We start from the raw sequence: 21,119 nt of genomic DNA on the forward strand, positions 1-21,119 counted from the left end.
ATGATTGAACATCACAAGAACAACCTCCATTATTCACAAAAGATGAGATCTACGATTTTTAGAGGTGGGTTATGGAGGAGGGTGGATTTGCAGCAGAATTGGGTGACATTCATGAGGAGGCTGAGGGTTATGAGACTGAGGAGGATATAGATGAGGAGTCATTGCCAATATTGACACCATCTAAATCTAAGATGGAGGTCGAGTCACAACTAGAGTAGAAAAGGAACAAGACATTCCTATTTATGAATTACTTACCTATCCAAATATTGTTAATTATTCCAGTGGTGTTAATCTTAGTGAATGTCCTAAAAATGATCGAATATTAGTTCTTAATAATCAACTAGCAAAAAACAAGAAATCAAATGATTCTGAAACAACAAATGAAATTTTTGAGCCATTAAGAGACTTAATCAACCATGAAATTGAGCAGGAAACTTTAGCTAATCAAGATCTAACCTGCCTGCAATATCCCTCCCCAAAATAAAATTCAATAGTTGATATTCCTACCTAGTTAAATAAAGAATAATGTGATATCTGAATTATAGATCAATTACAGAAGCAACAGAAATCAAAGGATTCATGGTAATCTCCTCTTAGATTCATAAATGGTTCGAAAGCAAATGGAGCCATCTTATTATATGTTCCAGAAAAGAATGGTAGACTAACTAATTAATGTAGTGAAGGTGCAAGCGGCTAGTCGGCTCTCTGTTGGCTCTCAAAAGTTGGATCTAGCCATTGGGGCTATAGTTGGACATCCATCATCTTTAACTCCTCAAGCGATAATCCTACTATGATGTGGAGCGGACTGAATCCCCTGCATGTAAATACACAAGGTGGGTGGAGATAACGGAGCTTCTTGTTGTTGGTAAAGTTATAAAATAGCCGATGGGTAGATTAGCATCCGAAAGGACACATGACGGTTGAGTCACCCCTTCGGAATGGTATATGTACACCGTCTGGAATGGACTTTGGATCATGGTGGTAATCATCATTGGAAGCACTATGTAATCTCTTAGGCATATATGCGAATAATAAAAGGAGTACTGCTATGTTACATGTTCTTGTCTATTGTCTGTATGCACTAAACTATTTACCTCATATGGTAAACATTTGGCGCCGTTGCCCTATGGACCTAGAACAAAGGCAGAGAAATGAAGATTAATGCCAAATCACTTGAATAAAAATAAGAATAAGCTAAAGGAAAAAAGATGAAATACGTGCCGCACAAGGGAATTTAATTTGGGCACAACAGGCCGAGCGTAGACGGAGGTTTTAGAAGATTGCCGACGGATATCAAAGCACCGAGGAATTGTTGGAAGAGACTCCACAGTGGTTGAATTTGGTGGAAGAAACAAGTGAGGAATTCTTTGACTTGTATACACCGAGGGTAGAGAATCCAGACGAAAGGGAAGTAACTCGCACGACTCGGAGTGCCAAGGGAGCACGAGCGTGGAGTGAACTCTTCTTCTACGATACACTTTTGGAATGGACAACTTAGTTTAACAAAGACCCTTTTTCACCTAATAACACGACTGTGAGAAATAAGACAACTGTTTGAAATAGTGCGAGTGTTCAAAACAATGCGGGTGTACAAAACATGGGTGTGTAGAACAATGCGGGTGTGCAATGCAACGCGGGTACACAACAAGTACCTCCAACTTGAATAGTAATGGTTGGACCAAAGGAAAAATTGCCAAAGTTTGATGGTGATGGAATAGCCGATCCAATCAGACACTGTAAGACATGCGAAACAATTTGGACAGCGAATGGCATAACTGACACAGATGAATGGGTCCGACAATTTCTAGCAACCCTAAGGGGTGTAGCAATTGATTAGTTTGCCGACACGGAGCCCCAAAAATTAACTTCCTGGGCAGCAGTTAAAAAGGAGTTTATCACCGAGTTTTAATTACTGTGAGATGACAATGAGATTGTAGCAGAAATCTATACCACAAAGCAAGGAAAAAATGAAACAGTCTGTGTATATGCCAGAAAACTAAAAGAATTAATAAATAAAATGGAAAGTAAGCTTACAGATAGGTTGAAAAAGAGATGGTCCATTGAAGGACTACACTCGGAGTTAAGGAAGGAAATGAAGATTGTGCCACCATCATCATACACTGAAGCATACAATCGGGCGATGGACTTAGAGAGTGAAAAGAAAACGAAAAAGAAGAAGAAAAGTAGCTCATCTGACTCAAATGACTCATCTTTGGAAGAAGATAGTAGTGGTGACGAAAAGGACAGTAAGAAGGTTTGAGCTCTCTAGAAAGATATGATCAGAATGATGAAGGAATTTAAGAATATGCAGAAAGAGATGAAGAGAAACGAGTTATGGTGCACAGAATGCAAGAGAGAAGGTCACATGAAGAGATCCTACCGGAAAAACCAATTTTGTGATATCTGTCAAATTATGGGACATTCCACAAAAGAATGCCCCTTCAATATGAAAACAAGAGGGCATCAACAAGTGCTCTTGACCTAGGAGATTTCCATGTCGAGAGGGAGTGGAAACACCAACAATGACGGTGCCACTTTGGGTGGGTACAAAAATAATAGAAGAGGGCAAAACAACAATACCAACAATAATAATGGGAGCCGCAACCGAATTCAGTACGATGCAAATGGCCACCCGATGGTTCAATGCTGAGCATGCAATTTGTGGGGCCACTTTGCACGGAACTGTACATCAACAAATGCACCAAAGTTGTTATGCAGATGGTGTGGTCCTGGAGATCATGAAGATGCTGAGTGCTCAAAATCAGGAGGGAATTTGATCAACATCGACACGGATGAAGAAGTCTTGGCAATCACTCGTAAATAAGTAAAATTGTACCCTAACCCGATGGAAGAAAAGAAGAGATTGGAAGAAGCGCTGGTGGAAATTGAGAAAACAACACAGGCAAAGAAATCGCAATTGAAGGACACTACTGGTACCTCAACGAGGAACTGCGTAGAACAAAACATCATAAGGAAAATATTACAAACTGAAATACCAGTCAATTTAAATGATTTGATCCTCACAATGCCTCAACTACAGACAACACTCATGAACATAGCCCCGACTGTTAAACTACCAAGAGAACATGGAAGGGAAAAGGAAAGCGGAGCAAGTGTAGCGGACCCAATGCTGCTAGCGCTCACATTCAGACGACATCCAGCGGTCGTAGAGATGGGTATATTAGGAATGGTCCTTTCAGACACAATTATGGACGGAAGTTCCGGGGTAAACGTCCTACCAGAAGATACTTGGAAGAAGTTGCGACAGCTGACGTTGTGGCCACTTACGTTCAATTACTAACGGCAGACCAACACAACATTAAACCTCTCGGGGTCCTGATGGCACAACCAGTGACTATTGGAACATAGTCGTTCCTACTTGATTTTGTCGTCATCTCGCTGAAGAGGAGAGGATATGATGCCATTCTAGGTCGAGGATGGCTTGTACAAGCAAGGGTTAAGCATGACTGGAAGAAGAATACCCTATCAATGGAGCGTAGAGGTAGAAGATTCATAATTGACCTGCACACACAAATGGTAGATGAGGTAGCATCATTAGATTCCAAAGGCGAAGGTGGAGGGGATGACGAGGGGAAGAAGAGAATGGAAGCTAATGAAGAGGGAGTATTGAGACTGGAAGAAGGGTTGAATGAGGACGACCTAGATTCATTGAATGGCCTTTTCCATTAGCAGATGGAGGATTACGAGCTCTTTTCGAGCTGAAATATGTTAAGGGTAGATGAAAAGGGAGAGGAAAATGACTATCCGTAGGAATACAGAGGAGTGGAAGAAGGAAAGGCGATTACAGTTGAAGCTAAAGGCAGCAAAAGGAAAGATTCCACCGTACGGTACACAGTGAATGGATAGGGCGAAAAGAAAAGGTTACACCACACCACGAAATTAGTAGAAAGGTACCGACAACAAAGAAAACACATCGTACGGTTTGCACAAGAAACAACGAGGAAGTGCATAATAAAAACTTCAGCACTACAAAGTGAAGGTTCTAAAATCAAGAATACAGTTATTGACGGCAAGAAGTGGCAGCCAATGGAATTCATGGTACCGAGTGTCAAGAACAAACTAGGCAATATGGAAAACCTAAGGGAGAGATCGTGTAACTTAAATAAACTTGATGAGCAACAATTGCAATGGGCCAGGGAGGTGGCACTGAATAGGTGCAAAGCATGGCATGATAAACACCTAAAATTAAATAACTTTCAACTGGGCCAGTTAGTGTTGAAGTATAGCGGGCGAAATGAAATCAAACTTGGAAAATTCAGTGTCAAATGGGTAGGACCATACAAAATATGGGAAGTTGGTGATAATGGGGTGATTAAGTTATGGATGCTCAAGGGGAAAGAAGTACCAGAGGTGGTGAATGGGTCAAAGTTAAGAATCTATCATGAAAGGAATACTCCCTCGTTGACGAACAATTGATTTTTTTTTTAAAAGAGAAAAAAAAGAAGAAAAAAAGAAAAAAAAAGAGTTATAAAGACATCGTAAGGCCCATACAACTCAGTCAGACACTGTATAGAAAGCAAGGAAGAAAGAAATACACGCAGACACCTTACGAAAAACAAGGAAGGGGAAACAGACCGTATGTCGTACGGATTTAGAAAAGGACTGTACGGTTGGGCATTGTACGGACACAATCCACGTAGGCACCATATGGACATAGGAAGGATATGTGAGGGCACCGTATGACCCGTACGGAATTCAAGAGGATTAAGCTTAAACCATCTCGCCAAGTGACCATTGTATGATTTTAGAAGAGCTTCCGTACAGATGAAGAAGAGTTACCATACGAAGGAAAGCTTCTATACGACTGAATTGTATAGTCCGTATGGGCATGAAGCAAGTTGAACATAGTGTATGACCATGCCGCAAACAAGATATTTCTGGGGAAGTTTAGGACAGCAAAGTGGGAATCATTGCCGTTGAAGACAAAAAGAGAAAGAAAGATGTAGTCGTACAACAGAAAGATATAGAGGAAAGAGCCTTAAAAAAAAAAAACAACGACAAATCAAAAATGTTCAAAATGAATAACACATGATGCCCAAGGGAAGGGAAACACATAAATAGGTAGTAAAACATAAGCAGTTGCCAGAGAGAGTGTGGGATCGGAAGAAAATCAAAAAATGGTGTATTCTATGAAATTTTGCGTGGCTTTGAGAGTGCTAATCAGGGAGTGCGCCTGGGGCCTCAGTCGCTTCAGTCATCAGCGTGGGAAGTATGACAAGTTGATGAGACCTGGAGCTGTTGTAGGCATGGAGTGTCTGTATACCAGAGGTGGAGAAAACAACAGAGCAAGCCTTTTGAGAGTGGTGATATGCTCTGAGGCACTTGGAGTAGATGTTGGATGTGAAGCTGTCTTAGTGGATACATAGAGAGCTCGGGAGGATCTGATAATCTAGTTGAAGGCAGTACAACGACACTTGGCCCAATGTACCCAGGAGTTGGAAGCAGAGAAAGCGGCACAAGTGGATATTTTGTACAACTTTTCCTTTTGGGGGGGATGATGTTGTCGGTAAAGTTATAAAATAGCCAATGGGTAAATTAGCATGTTGTTGATAAAGTTATAAAATAGCCAACAGGTAGATTAGCATCCGAAAGGTTGAGTCACCCCTTCGGAATGGTACATGTACATCGTCCGGAATGGACTTTGGATCATGGTGGTAATCATCATTGGAAGCACTATGTAATCTCTTCGGCATATATGCGAATAATAAAAGGAGTACTGCTATGTTACATATTCTTGTCTATTGTCTGTATGCACTAAACTATTTACCCCATACGATAAACACTTGCAATTATAATATTCTCCATTTATAATAAATAATTTGATAGATAAGACATAAGTATTGCATTATAGAATTACACTAACTGTTAAAATATTTAATCATAATGTAATTTGATTATTCAATAACCATTCATTAGTAAATAAATAATGAATAACCAAAATAAAATAATTCTAATTAAATAGACAATATAAATAAAAACTAGCAAACAAACAAATGACAACTATCATAATAACTTTATAAAAAGGGCATGCTGACCATACCCCTAAAATGACACTCACCTATCATATGTGCATATAAATCCATGCCTTGTCATTAACAAAGGGGCATCGAACGGAATACACATGATTATTATTTAATCTAAGTCCATGACATGATGTGTGCGAGAGCTATACAAAAGGATTAAAGAAGGAATGAAGACCAAACACCCCCACCCATATACTGTTACAAGATTCCATGCACATTTTGCTTGTTGCCAACATGGAAAATTTGACACAAGTCAAGTAAGGTGTACGAGTAGTATGACCCCACGTACTATGAATAGTAATGACAAATCAATTATAAAGGCATATAATTGTTTATAATCTTAAACATGATTTATATTTTAAGGTTATACTTAATAATAAGTATCTTCTCATATCAACCCCACTAATGGTCAAGACATACTTATAATGGAATTAATTATGGAATTGAGATGTTTTCCATAAACTATGTATATCTTACAAATAATAAAGAAAAACAATAATATTTTAGACATTATTATGATTGAAAGTATGCATTGTTACCAAGGGGGGCTTGTATAAATCCAATCTTTGGATTGTATCCCAATAGAGGGGCAGGGATCAGTGTTCCATAAATATTAGTGAAACGGACTTGGACCTGTAAACTTTGAGGGCGTCCTGAGATGGTGTCTAGGCAACTTGGATAACATCTGTATTCTTTGGTCTTAAATCCAAATAATATCATTTAACAATTGAAATTTCTATTATGAATATAATAATTTATTTAAAGATGTTATTTATACTAGAGCCGAAAAGGGGACATTATATTGCCCTTATAAAGCATCAAGAAAACTTGGTATAGCAATGTTGCCTTGTTTCCCATACCTGTCAGACTACGGAAATTTCTTCTTGAGTTCAAACAATTTAAATGTGTCAAAATTTAAACTTTAAAAGAGTCTGCAATTTATTGCCTTTTTAATACTTTTGTGGCCTTGATGCCTCAGACTCATCTCTAGCTCTGCCCAACACTTCAAATATCTGAAATCAGACACCTAAGTCCCAAGTTATGATAGGTTAATAATGAAAGCTCTCAAAATGTGTGTTTTCAATTGGAACATCAACGTTTAAAACTTTAAGAGGTTAAGAAATGGGGTTCTAAATACGTAATTTTGTTTGAATTCTTAACTTCCCTACCCAAAAAGGAGTTGAGAAAAGCACTTCTAACACACATTTTGAACACCAAACATTAACCTCCCAAAAACCAAAAAGGTTAAGCAAAAGACCCAAAACACGTATTTTGGAGACAATTCTTAAGCTCTTTGCCTAATTGCTAGAGGTTAATTAACCTCCTTAAGAGTTAATTATTTTTATGAGCATGACAAATGAGGATGCACAGGTTGAGTGGAAAGACATTTTTATAGATGGTAACCCTTACTCACAGTTGGAATAATGATATTATCTAAAGTCATATGAATACAACAGACCAACCAAGGTGAAAGTTGCTACCAAAACATGATCATGCATCAGTCTTCACCAAAGGTGGCATCTCAAGCTAAGCATAACAACTATTGGACATGATTCGTCAAAGAAAGAATGGTAATCAATACAGAAAATGGAATGCCATAGATAGAAGGTCTGATCAAGTAATAAGTTCCAAGAGGCTTTGAATTGGATGTCGATCCCCACGATTCCTTTTTCCTATTTATCTCTCTTTTCCTACCCTAAAGAATGCAAATTGAATTGTAAGAATGGAGGGTAGCTCAAAATGGATGGGCTGCATTGAAGTCTCTATTTCCACTCCTCTTCAAATCATGTGGGAGATCACAAGCAATTTCTGTGCAACAAAGAAATGGTATCCTGGCTTGGATGTGTGCAAAAGAGTGGAGGGCACGCAGGAGAATGGCCCTAGCTGCATTTTCTATGTCTCCTCTTCAACTCCAACTGGAATTGTTTGGTCCAAGGAAGAAGTCACCACCTTGGACTTTGCTCGCCATTCTTTTGATTACACTATTATTGACACCACCATTGAAGGTTTTAAGGGTTTCCAAGCAACTTTTCAAGTGATTAAGGGAGAAGAGGAAGGGACTTGCCTCGTTAAATGGAGTTTTCAGTTGAATCCGATTCTTGGCAAAGTTGAAGAATGGCTCATGAATGGTTTTTGGAGCTCATTCTTATTTGGTATTACCAAAAACTGCAAGATGTGGCTTTTCCCTCTTAAGCGTGTCCTCAAAGATTGTTGGTCTTCATGTGATTGTTTTCTGCAATTGTTGGTAGACAATTTCAATTGTTAGAACATGTGGATTTTCTTCTTTCTATTGCTTGGGGTCTTTCTAGTGATCTACTCAACGAAATGTCTTTGCAACAAGCTCTCATGAAACCGGATTGAGTGAAGGTTAACGGGTAGGCAACCACCAAATTGTGATATAAAAATGGTAGAAAAGTAACATGTTTGGAAAATGGTGAATACGACTTGTAGGTGTAAAATCAGATTTCTCAAATTGACAACACTTCACAAGAGCAGACGAAAAACATAAGCCTTGAGGTTTTCTAATAAACTACAAAGACAAGGAGTGTGTGGTACATGAAAGCACATGAATTGTTTGACATAATGCTCCTGAATATGCCATCTTATTGGAGTCAATATTCAAAGTGTGAATGTAGATGGATAGTTGAAGAAATCTGAATGCTTTCAAGGAAATCACACTTGTCACTATATTGTAAATCATTCCAATTGAATAGCCCAATTAATAATTGCAACCTTTGCAGAAGAATGTGGAATTAGAGACTATGCACACAACCATCTTTTGGGAACATGATATACATCTCCAGCGATTAAGGGAGAAGAGGAAGGGACTTGCCTTGTTAAATGGAGTTTTTAGGTGAATCCGATTCTTGGCAAAGTTCAAGAGGAGCTTGTGAATTTTCAAAGCTCGTTCTTATTTGGTATTACCAGAACACTGCAAGATGCAACTTCTCCCTCTTAAGTGTGTCCTCAAAGATTGTTGGTCTTCGTGTGATTGTTTTCTGCAATAGTTGTAGCCAATTTCATAAATTAGAGCATGTGGATTTTCTTCTTTCTATTGTTTGGGGTCTCTCTAGTGAAGTACTCGACGAAATGTCTTTGCAACAAGCTCTCATGAAACCCAATTGAGGGTGAAGGTTAACAGGTAGGCAACCACCAAATTGTAATACAACAGTGGTAGAAAAGTAATGTGTTTGGAAAATGGTGAATACGACTTGTAGGTGTAAAATCAGATTTCCCAAATTTACTCACACTTCACATAGATCAAACGACAAACATAAGCCTTGAAGTTTTGTAATAAACTACAAAGACAAGGAGTGTGCGGTACATGAAAGCACATGAATTGTTTGACATAATGCTCCTGAATATGCCACCTTATTGGAGTCAATGTTCAGAGTGAGAATGTAGATGGATAGTTGAAGAAATCTAAACGCTTTCAAGGAAATCGTACCTGTCACTATATTGTAAATCATTCTAATTGAATAGCCCAATTAATAATTGCAACCTTTGCAAAAGAATGTGGAATTAGAGACTATGCACACAACCATCTCTTGGGAACATGATATACATCTCTAATGAATCATAAGGAAGACACGAAGCATGTGAACCATTTGACATAATGAAGTTGTCATTCGAAGGAGAGAATAGCAATGAGTGTAGGTCATGCGCAGAACACGTGTTGAGAATCATTATAGATTGTGGAATTATTGCAATTAGTAGAGCATGAAATGAGTTTCGCCACCTTTCTAACCACCCTCCTAGTCTATGTCAAAATGGAAGATTTTGAAAATGGTATGAACCTCTATAGAAGTGTATTTGAAAGAGGGATCTGGTCATATGTTGCATTTTCCAATGCTCTGATGGGCACGATCGCAAAATGTGAAAGGAAACATTCCAAATGGACAAATGCCCAAAGCAAATTCAAGTCCGGTCACCTTGGTTATTGTCTTCTTACTCATAGGAAACTCTGTTGAAATATTCAGAGGAAATTTCAATAAACTTAAATTTTATGTGATTTGTAAGGGTTTTTGAGTATGTAGATTCTCAAAAAGATAATGAAGAATGCATTTTGGTTCATATGTCTAAAATGTCCTTTTGAGTTATGGTCACAAATTTATCGTATGTTAAACTAGTGATTCTTTGATGCATTCATGTGGATCATTTAGTTTGGTGTAAAGAAACATGTTCATTTCATGGTATCTTGATTCAGATGTATTCATATGGCTTATCACTTCATATGTAGGGATTTGTCATACTTCTTGCACCATCATTATATTTGTACGCTCAAACCCCTTTTTGAATTGTCATTTTTTGTGAATCTCGGTTATTAGTCGTATGTCTATTATCAGAGTTCATATTCATACCTTCTTTTAGTTTCATGTTCTATCCTTTACGTTTAGGTGAAAAGTAAACAAAAATCACAAATAGATACATCATACGAGGGAGCTGCCCCTCTCAAACGTAGAGGAAGATTGTAATCTGATAGTGATTAGTTATAGTCTTTCCAACTGTTGGCACATATGTCACTGTTTACAAGGCAAAAAGGGTCGTTTTTAAAGATAATTTCACAGTGACAAATCTATTTACCAACAAGCAGCAAATATAAAAGGTTTAGGTGTACCAAAGATAGCTAAAAGACAAAAGGAAAAGGGGGAAAGAAAACCCCTTATCGAATTAAGAACAATTAATGGAACTGCTGAAAACCAATCCAAACTAATTGATATTTTCCATGAAGAGAAGGGCAAGTTCCTTCCCACTAGCCAATGAGAGTCTCCACACACAATGTTAGGGGATTAAATGGACTTCTAAAAAGAAGTCTTAAATCCTTTGATTCTGATCTTATTCTTATTCAAGAAACAAAAAAGGGCAATTCGGAAAAGGATAATTTCATTAAAAAATAGGAATTTGGCAATCATTATGGGTAGAATCACAAGGTGCATTAGGGGGTTTAGCTATTCCATGGGATCCTAGGAAAATTGACATTGAATACATGGTGAAAAATTACAATTGGAAAGGTGCAGTAGTTAAAAGTATCAACAATAATCTCTCCTTTACAATTGTTAATATCTATGGTCCAATAGATCATGTCAACAAATTAGTTTGGAATCAGATCAGCAACTTAATTTCTCCTATTCTGGTAGAGATTTACCTTTTAGGAGGAGATTTCAATGCTATTTTAGACATCACTAAAAGTTTGGAGGAAGCAACTTTGTAGCTCAATCTCAAAAATATTTTAGTCAATGGGTCACCCTTAATAATCTAGTGGATTTAAATACCAGAAATAACACATATACCTGGACCAATAGAAGGAAAGACTTTAATAAGAGCTCTAAGAGACTTGATAGCTTTCTGTATAAAGGAGATTTTTCTTACTTCAACTACACATTAGAAACTGAAATTTTGAAAGTCTCGCGTTCGGATCATTACCTAATGAGATTAGAAATTTTAGAACCTTCCAACCCTTCTAGACACCCCTTTAGGTTTGAAAATATGTGGTTCCAACAAAGATTTTTTAGATTTAATAGAGCTTTGGTGGAATGATATTGATGTGGATGGATCTAAAATGTTCTAATTCATATCCAAGCTGAAGAATATAAAATGCGATTTGATTGAATGGAATAAGGATCATTCCCATAATATTTTCAATGAAAAAGTGATCATAGAACATGAATTGTAAGACCTCAATGAGGCAGTCTTAGAAAAAGGAATGAATAGTGAAAGTTATGAAAAAAAAGAGAGAATTATTAGCTCAACTTGAGTATGTACTAACCAAAGAGGAGATTTTCTAGAAACAAAAATCTAGAGAAACTTGGCTAACAGAGGGAGATAGAAATACAAAGCTCTTTCATAATAGCAAATAAAACAAAAGAACAATTAATAGAATAACAAAGATCAACAATAGGCAAGGTATTAAACTACAAAATCCAGAAGAGATACTACTATCATAACATTTATAATGAAAGCGATCATTCAAATCTAATAGCTCAAAATGATATGATCTCGTCTATTCTCAAATTCATCAACATAGAGGATAATAAATGTCTTAATAAAGCTATTACAATAGAAGTCCAAGCAGCAGTTTTTCAAATGCATCTTGACAAGGCTCCTTGGCCAGATGGTTTTAATTCTATGTTATTTCAGAAATGTTGGAACATTATAGGGAAATATCTGCATGAAGCAACAGAAGCAACTAGAAACTTAGGAACAATACTATCTGAAATTAATAATACTTTCTTAACATTAATTCCAAAAAAAATTGATTATATAACTGTGGGTGATTTTAGACCAATAGCCTTATACAATTTAGAAAATCTTGTCCACATTATTGGCTAATAGACTAAAGATTTTACTTCCTAAGATTATTTTGGAAGAACAAACTGGCTTTGTCCCTAATAGATCCATTCTTGAAGGCATTGTTATAACTCAAGAAATTAGTCATAGATCCTGATCTAATAAAGAACCATGCATGATGATTAAACTAGATTTTCAAAAAGCATATGACAAGGGTAACTGGAGATTATTATGCAAGTGTCTAGAAGCATTTGGTTTTTCAAAAAAGTTGCGTAAATTTAATTTATAGCTGTATATAAGCACTAAAAATTTTCAATAGTGGTGAATGGAAAACCTGAAAGTTTCTTTGGTTTATCCAATGGAATTAGACAAGGAGACCCAATATCTCCATTCCTTTTTGTCATAATGGCCAAACCTCTCATACACTTTATTCAGAAAGCTCATAGAGAAGGGAAAATTGAAGGTATTAAAAGTACAAATAATATGCCTAATATCACTCATCAACAATTTTCGGATGATACAATTCTCCCGAGGAAAAGCTCCAAGGAAGAAGCAATCCAGTTTAGTAATATCCTTAATAAATATATGGAAGTATTAGAGGATAAAGCAAATGCTAAGAAATCGAAAATCTTCTTTCTAAACAATAAACGAGAAATCAAAGCTAAGATTTGTAACACTCTAGGTTATAAATCAGTTAACTTTCCTTGTAAGTATTTAGGAATACCTTTGGACAAAGGTACTAAAAATAACAAGCTTTGGGACCACATCGTAACTAAGGTGCATTTAGTGCATTTAAAAGTAGATAACTGGAAAGGTAAATGGTCATCCAATGCAAGAAGAATTACTATGATTGAAGTTGTATTATCTATCATTCCAACTTATCAAATGCCTATTCTACCCCTTTCTAACAATAATAAAAACAAATTAGAATCAAAGTTGAGAAACTTCTTTTGGCAAGGAACGTCAGAGAATAAGAACCTAGGCTAATCAATGACAAAATATTTGTAACCTTTAAGGGTGGTTTGGGTATTAAAAATTTAATTTGGCAAAACTTAGCTTTAGGAGCTATATTGGTTTGGAAGCTATATGAAGAACCAAATAGAAAATTAGCTTTTATCCTTCTCAACAAATAGATTTTGAATGTTGAACCCCTTAATTTATTTAGAGCCTATAACCATCGTAATGAGTCAAGAATATGGAATTTTATTTAGTCTTGCATACCAAGTGAATCAACTCTTTTTTGGGAAGACTCCTGGGCTGGTCTTGAACTATTAGATTCTTTAGGATTAGATAATAATATTAAATCCTCTTTGATCCAATATAGAGGTACGAAGCTAAGTGATTACATTATCAAAAATGATGAAAACCTATAAATTGGTTGGCGATGGAAGAAATTGGGAAATATTCCAATATCCGATTACCACGAAAAAGGCCTTATGGAGTTTCTTTCCAAAAGATGATTCCCAATAAATAATATAGTAGATAGATTAGTTTGGATAGGATCAAAAGATGGATAAAACAAAGTCAAAGATGGTTATAATCAAATCTCTAATTCTATTAATTCTCATTTTTCAAACTTCGCCTTAACCTATGCTTGGATAAAGTCTGCTCTCCAAAAGCAGGAACCTTCTTATTTGCAGCATTACAAAAGAGAATTCTAACAACAAAATGGTTTCGAAAATTAGGATATGAAGGCCTTTCGCATTGTGTGTTATGCACAAATGAAGAAGAGTCAATAGAGCATATCCTACTTAACTGTCCATATGCTAAAATGTGTTGACAGGATAAATGTCTTCAGTTGAACTGGTCAATGGCCCACCCACCTTTGTAATTTAGTAGAATTTTCCCAACAATGGCTGACAAAGGTTCATACAAGACTTTATCACAATATCTGGACCATTTCACCATCTATAGTTGTATGGGAGCTTTGGAAGGAAAGAAATCACAAGATTTTCAAGACAAAGAAATGTCATATCAAGATCTTAGTAATAAAATTGAAGCCGGTATTGTGGAAACTCTTAATAATAGGTTACGACAGTCAAATCATTTAGAAGGATTTTTTTCCCATATGGATGGGATCATTAGGAAAAAATGATTTGGTTTAATTATACTACCACAATTTGGAAAAGGAGGCTCCAAAAGTAAAGTAGATCAATCTAATTCCAAATGGCATCCCCCTAAGTTGGGATGGTATAAGTTAAATTTTGATGGTGCATCCAAGGGCAATCCAAGTACTGCAGGCATATGTTGTGTAATCCATAATAGTGAGGGTAAGTTATTAGAGTAGCTAAACCATTAAATAAATCTATTAATAATATAGCAAAATTAATGGCTCTCATGGAAGGACTAAAATTAAGTAAGAATCTTGGTATAAAATTCATAGAGATTGAAGGGACTCCCAAATTATCATTAATGCACCAACAACTAGTAAATCTCCAAATTGAAATTGCAATCTCTCCTTGAACAACCCATGACAATATTAAATTCTTTTCAAAAAATTGAAATTAAACGTATATATCAAGAAGGAAATAAAATAGCAGACAACTTGGCAAATAAAGGTGCAATCGGGCTTGATTTTACAGATTATATTAATCATACATTTTTAATAGTAAATTGGCAATATTAAGGGATTCATTGGATATAATTTTATACAAATACTAATTTGTAAATAATAGATTGAAATAGTTACATTTTATTGATTTATCAAACTTTTTCGTTAAATTAGAAATATTATGTATAAATTTATTTCATTCTTCTTAAACAATACTAATATTAGATCTTAGTCAAGGCATGGGATTTTTCTAGGTTGCATCGAAGAGACTGGATATCAACACCTAAAGTTGCATGAAGAAGATAAAAAGGATAATCACAAAATTTTCCTACTCATGAATCAAAAAATTGTATTATTATTTGGCTAAAGACCTTTAACCAATAAAAAAAAAACTTGTTTAATCTTTAAATATTTGAACCTTCACAAAGTTAGATTTACTTTAAAAATAAATAAATAACTAATATTTAAGAAAAACCACGTAAGCTAATAAAAAAGATGACTAAACTAGAAGGAAATGATTCTCCACAAGAATATACCATGTAAAGAGAAAAACTGTGTTTTTTAATGTGCATGATTTAAGAGAACTTAAATAAAGAAAAAGAAATCTAATGAACACAAATTAAGAAGGAAATGTGGGATAAAAACTCAACATGCAATGGAGCAGAAAAACCATTGATTTCTTTTCAAACTACTTTGTTTAAACTTCCCTGGAATAAATACGGAAACTTTGTTTTAGTTGAGCGTATGAAATACAACCTTAAAGTCAATGTTTAGATTCTATAAATCAAAACCTTAAACTAAGGAGCAAGCATGATTAAGTTCTTGAGTGGGAAGTTCTTTTCATGGAAAATCAGAGGAGAAGACAAGCAAAAAAATCAATTGGGGGCAGTATAAATTGCATCAAATTTGCTTGTTTGGAGAAGTTTTGGGGAAGGATATTTTGTTTCAATTCTATGTCGGCCTCTCCAATAAGAATATGCTATCTTGGGTTTCAGGAAAGGGAATTGTGAAAATATGGACAACGCATCCTTATAGACATCATAGAACCTTCACATATAACATTTGTGTTCAATAATTTAAATTGAGAGTTCTGATTTTGATGCCCTTGCTGAAGTATACGGGTCTGACTTCTAAGTGGTTTCATTGGATCTACAGCTGAATTGTAGATCCGAATCTGAGATTCTATTCTAGGATTGCTTTGCAAATAGTTGCTGAGCTAAAACTATTTGCTAATTTCTCCTATTGTTCTAACTGTGGCTAAGGAGAATGTTACTGAGATAGATCATTTGTTTGGTGAGACGATCAATTTGCTGAGGGTGGTATTTGCAATCATATCTGAAGGAATTGACTGGGATTTATATGTGTGTCATTCCTCATTCTGAATTGGAAACTCCGAAATCTGGAAATCGCTCCTGCAAGTAGAAGCTGTGTGCATTGTTTGGGGAATTGGTGATCAATGTGTTGGGGTTGCATTTTATAATCTGGGCCTGCAATCACAAATTACAGGGTATCGTGCAAATGAAGAAACCTGCGGCTGTAATCTCGGCAAGCCGTCACCCATATCCAGGTCTGCATTTTACATTTTATGACCTGCAGCAGCCTTTGAGAGACCTGCGATCATTGTAGCAGGTGGTATTTTATTGTTTGGTGGTCGTTTTTTTATACTGGAGGGTCTGCACATATTGGATACCTGCGATTTGACATTACAAATGCATTTTCTATGCAAGTTTGTGGCCCGCGATCAGTTATTTGTGGCCAATTTCTGGCATCTACATGCAGCGTATGGGTTAATTGGAGTCCCTTTGGCGACTGAGAAACAAATTCCAGGTTCTTAGCATTAAATAAATCATTGTTGTGCATATTTTTAAAGCATAGTATATTGATAAATGAACTTAGAAATTAAACGTGGAAACCCTTGTCATTCCAAAGATTATTTATTTGCATAATTCATAGGGCAGAATTGTATCTCAAAATTGGCATTCATAGTTTGTTGTAAGCATTGATTGCATTATCTAGCTTGGATTTGAAACTTTACATTCAATGATATCCGGGAAGCCTGCCAAGTGTTTGACGAAATGTCAAACCCATAAATTAGTAAGAAGATATTGTTGATTAATTAGCTGTAACCAAACAGGATTATTACAGCCAGCCTGGGAGTTATTCAATCCTGATACTATAAAACATAAATGAACCTCTCTAGAGTAGCGGGACAATGAGATCATAGAGCTTAATACATGACCAGTCACAAATGAGTTTGAAAAATAAGAAAGGTTTATAACCCACCATAGACCTACTAGTACATTAGTAGACATTAAAATGCTCCTTTACATGTCTGGGATTAAAGAATAATCAACATCTAAATGGTCTAACCAACCTAAATCTATAACGAAAGTAACTCTAAAAAATACAAGATCTAACTTTTGTATTGTGGCTAACATAATTGCATGGAGTTGAACCTGAAAACATAACATTTATCACTTTTGCCATAGCACAGTTCAATCGATACATAATAAACAAATCTTGTCATTATTTTAATCAGTTATCAAAACAATAAGTTCAACAAACCTACAAAAATATATTAAGCTGGTGACAAACATAACATGTCAAATTAATGAAGCCCAATCACAACAAAGACTAATGTCTCTGATCTGTCTTATCCTAGAGACTTATCAATTGGTCATAGAATTACAACTAATCATTAATTTAATCCATAAGACCCCAGAAAATTAATTGAGCTCATTAAGGGTAATCCTATCAATTGGAGAGTAATAAAAAGAAGGTATTTTAATTGTTGTCAAATCGAAATAATATCTCGCCCATAAAGGACATTTCACTTTTTGCACATTTCATGCGTATTGGGGTATCCAACGCAGCTATAGCTAGAAGCTCGAACAAGTTTCTGTTTAATAAGGTGCTCTAATCCGCAAATCCTGCCTAATTATGGCCCAATCTCCATGCTATGAATGAAAAAATCATTCCAAGCCTTACTACAATCTCTATTCTCCATCCTAACTACTGTCACGTAAGTTTCTATAATTACCATGGATTCTCAAGATGGGAAATATTAAATCATGCCTAAATCAATCCTTACTTTTCCGGAAACTTATGTGCTCCTTATGATGCCTGAAATGATAACATGGCGAGCTATTTCTGGATCACATGATATGAAGAGGCCAAATGATCCTTATGTCCCTATACTACCTATAATAACATAACCTGAAAAAACTATACTTATACTATCATCTACATTACCCCTAAGTTATGCATTATCTAGTGACAAATTTGGAACTCTAAACTCCTTTACTTCCCCATCAGCTCACTATAGGAGCCGATTTGTCAGCTGGATAATTTCCTTCTCGATAAATATGATTGATAGTGGCATGAATAAATAATTTTATTATTTCTAAACTTTGCTTAATAAGACCATTGAGTTTCCAGTTGGAGGTTTCACCTTTTCATTCAACATTAATTACTATAGCCGAGTCCTCTTCAATCTCCAACCTTTAAATATTCAATTTCTTGTATACACTCAAACCTTCTAATTGGGCTGAAAATTGCACTATGTTGCTCGAGGTTATATCCAAAGGTTAGCTAGTTCAGCTACTAGTTCCCCTTTATGATTATGTTAATAACACCCAATTCTTACTATCCCAGGTTTGTCTCTGGAAGCCCCATCAAAGTTTAGCTTAACCATCCTTTTTCTAACGACTACCATCTGCACACTTGTCTAAATTTGTTCGGAAGGTTAGGACCATTACCCACAAAGGTTGGAATTGTCAGGCCTTGCCTTATATAGAATTATCTTATTTAAAAAAAGTTCTAATAATTATCTTGTGTATAAATATGTGAAATAGTGTGAGTTGTTAGGAGCATGGAAATAGGAAACTTGTATTAAAGTAAATTGACCTCTAGTTTTGATTATTATTTTTTGATCAATAAAAGGCCTAATCCTTTATATTTAAACTAAACAAATTTGTATCAAAGCTTTTTTTGACATTGTATCATTTATTATGCAAAGAGGATTGCAGCTCTTCTAGGTTATTATATTCTATTTGAGATCTTCCCTTTATTTCCTTGTGAGAAGTAATATTTCCATCTGGTATTGTTATCCTTCTTCTATCTATCTTTGATTCATCTTTCTATAACCTGCAATTCCTGTCCCGTAGCCAAGATCAATGTTAGTCCATATATGAGTCAGTATGAGATTAATTGTTTCTAATAAATAACTATAGGAAAACCATGTTTAGTTTTGCCAATTCATAAAATGTCTATATTCCTTCTTCCTAAATGATAACTTGAAAAAACAGTATTGATTCATTTAAACTTTGAATTATTGTTTTGTGTGTATTTTCTTTATTGAAATCTGATATTTAAAAGAGTTTGTTTTCTTCTTTTTTATTATTGGTAAACGGCCGAAGCTCAGATTAATTATTGTTATTTGTTGTATTTAATTATTTTTATGTGTTAAGCGAATTCGAACTCAAGACCTCCCACATGAGAGGCTCACAAGTTACCATTGTGTTGTAGGCTCTTGCCTGATATTTAAAAGAGTTATTTTTCTAGTTTTTAATAATTTAACGTAGAGTTTCAGTATTCCATATACTTATTTATATCCCCTATTCCATCTGCCTCTGATCTTTGGGATTCAATCTCAATTTTTTGAGTTAGCTTGTTTATGATATTTTCCTTTATTCTTAAGATTCAGATATTTTTATATTGGTCTATTTAGTTTTTCCGCCAATTCAGTTATTGAAATGCTATGCTCTTTGGTTTAAGGTTCGTTCTAAGATAGGTTTGAATTGGTTTTGTTATATTAAATTATAATAATATAGTATTTTTTAATGAACATTTTCTCATCATCTACCTCATAATTTGCTAAAGAGTCTGCATCTCCATTTCCTTCTCTATAAATGTGTTGAATGTGGGTTTGTTCAAATTTGTCCAATAGTATTAAAGTGTCTTCTAATTTTGAATTGAGTTGCTAGTTTGGAGTTTTTCATTTTCTAATAGCATTTAATATAATTTGGGAATCTCCTTCTATAATTAAGTTTTTAATCCCTAACTGCAGACTAAGATTCAAGCCTTCTGTTAAAGCTTCTAGCTCAGCTATGCTAATTGAGGCCACCCCTATAGATTTTGCTTTCTTGACAATCTATTCTCCTTTAGATGTATGAATTATGCAACCTATTCTTGCGTTCGCTGGATTGCGTTTGGAGGCACCATCAAAGTTTAGTTTCGCCCATTCATTAGGTGGTGGACTCGATTTGCAATTCGCTCTTGCTTGCTTGTCTGCTTTAGGATATACCATGGGCGGATTAATGAGATTATGCCAATTTTGCCTCATTTCTGCATCCCATTCTGAAAAGGTTCCTTCTATAATCGAGTTTTAAAAATTGGATATACATGTATGATTTTTTCTTTGAGAACATTATTATTTCTCATTATAAAAAAAAGAAGGGTAGTTTTCTTGTTTGAAAATGAAATTATGGGTTGTGGTGTTGAATTTTTCCTTCCACATTTTAAATTGTTTTTTTAATATAATATCAAACCTATTATGTAGCCTATCACTTTATAAGTTCTATTTCTTTTTAGTGGAGATTTAAAAAGACTGTGATCCATTTATAGAGAACCCTTAATTATGGGAAAAGACTAATTTATAACAACCCCTTAATTTTAGGGTAAAGCTATAATAATAATGGTTGACTATAAATACTTATCTGCCTGTTATACAAGATTTGAATACTTATCTGCCTGTTATACAAGTTTGAATACTTAATCTAGTGTTTAATTCAATGTTGTGTTTGGTTGCTTAAGAAGTGACAAAATGATCGTCATAAAAATGATACCAATATTTTAAAAAGGGTGTGAAGGAAAGAACTTTATATTATTGACATATTCTTTTTTCTTTTACTATATTTAATAGTAGGAAAGAACTATATATTATTGACATATTCTTTTTCCTACTACTATATTTAATGGTAGGAAGTATACATGTAAGTTCTAAAGAAATACATATAGCTAAGGTAGAGTAGTGATGTATCTATTGCACAAAAACTGAAGTTAAAAAGGTTTAGAGATTGTATCATTGTAGGGTAAGAGGGACATCTTTGTCAAAATAATTGGTACTTGGAAGTGTCATATGCAGAAGTAAAATAATTGTGATATTTTACTTTTATTATCAATTTATGGTTTCATGTGGTTTACTCATTTGTTTTCTTTATTGTAGCTATGTACAT

General features: G+C 35.1%; 2 protein-coding genes across 8 annotated transcripts in view; both read left to right on the forward strand.

The window, feature by feature from the left end:
• LOC149531793 (SET domain-containing protein) overlaps positions 1–21,119 on the forward strand; it is a 208,178-nt gene that overhangs the window by 184,262 nt on the left and 2,797 nt on the right. The window lies entirely within an intron of this gene.
• Positions 7,656–9,103, forward strand: LOC149531794 (uncharacterized). Its single transcript, XM_089808912.1, has 2 exons — positions 7,656–8,173; positions 8,927–9,103. Exons 1-2 carry the CDS (start codon positions 7,768–7,770, stop codon positions 9,001–9,003), a joined length of 483 nt encoding a protein of 160 aa, XP_089665038.1. The 5' UTR covers positions 7,656–7,767; the 3' UTR covers positions 9,004–9,103.

The sequence above is a fragment of the Cupressus sempervirens genome, chromosome 11 (assembly GCF_028749045.1).
Source record: "Cupressus sempervirens isolate cs-2001-9-10 chromosome 11, ASM2874904v1, whole genome shotgun sequence".
NCBI classification, from domain to species: Eukaryota; Viridiplantae; Streptophyta; class Pinopsida; order Cupressales; family Cupressaceae; genus Cupressus; species Cupressus sempervirens.

What these genes read in the sequence shown, in the direction of transcription:
- LOC149531794 (XM_089808912.1), top strand. Translation starts at nt 7,768, where the DNA reads ATGGAGGGTAGCTCAAAATGGATGGGCTGCATTGAAGTCTCTATTTCC. An exon ending in TGAAGAATGGCTCATGAATG is followed by an intron (nt 8,174 to 8,926) that starts GTTTTTGGAGCT and finishes GCAAAGTTCAAG; the next exon opens with AGGAGCTTGTGAATTTTCAA.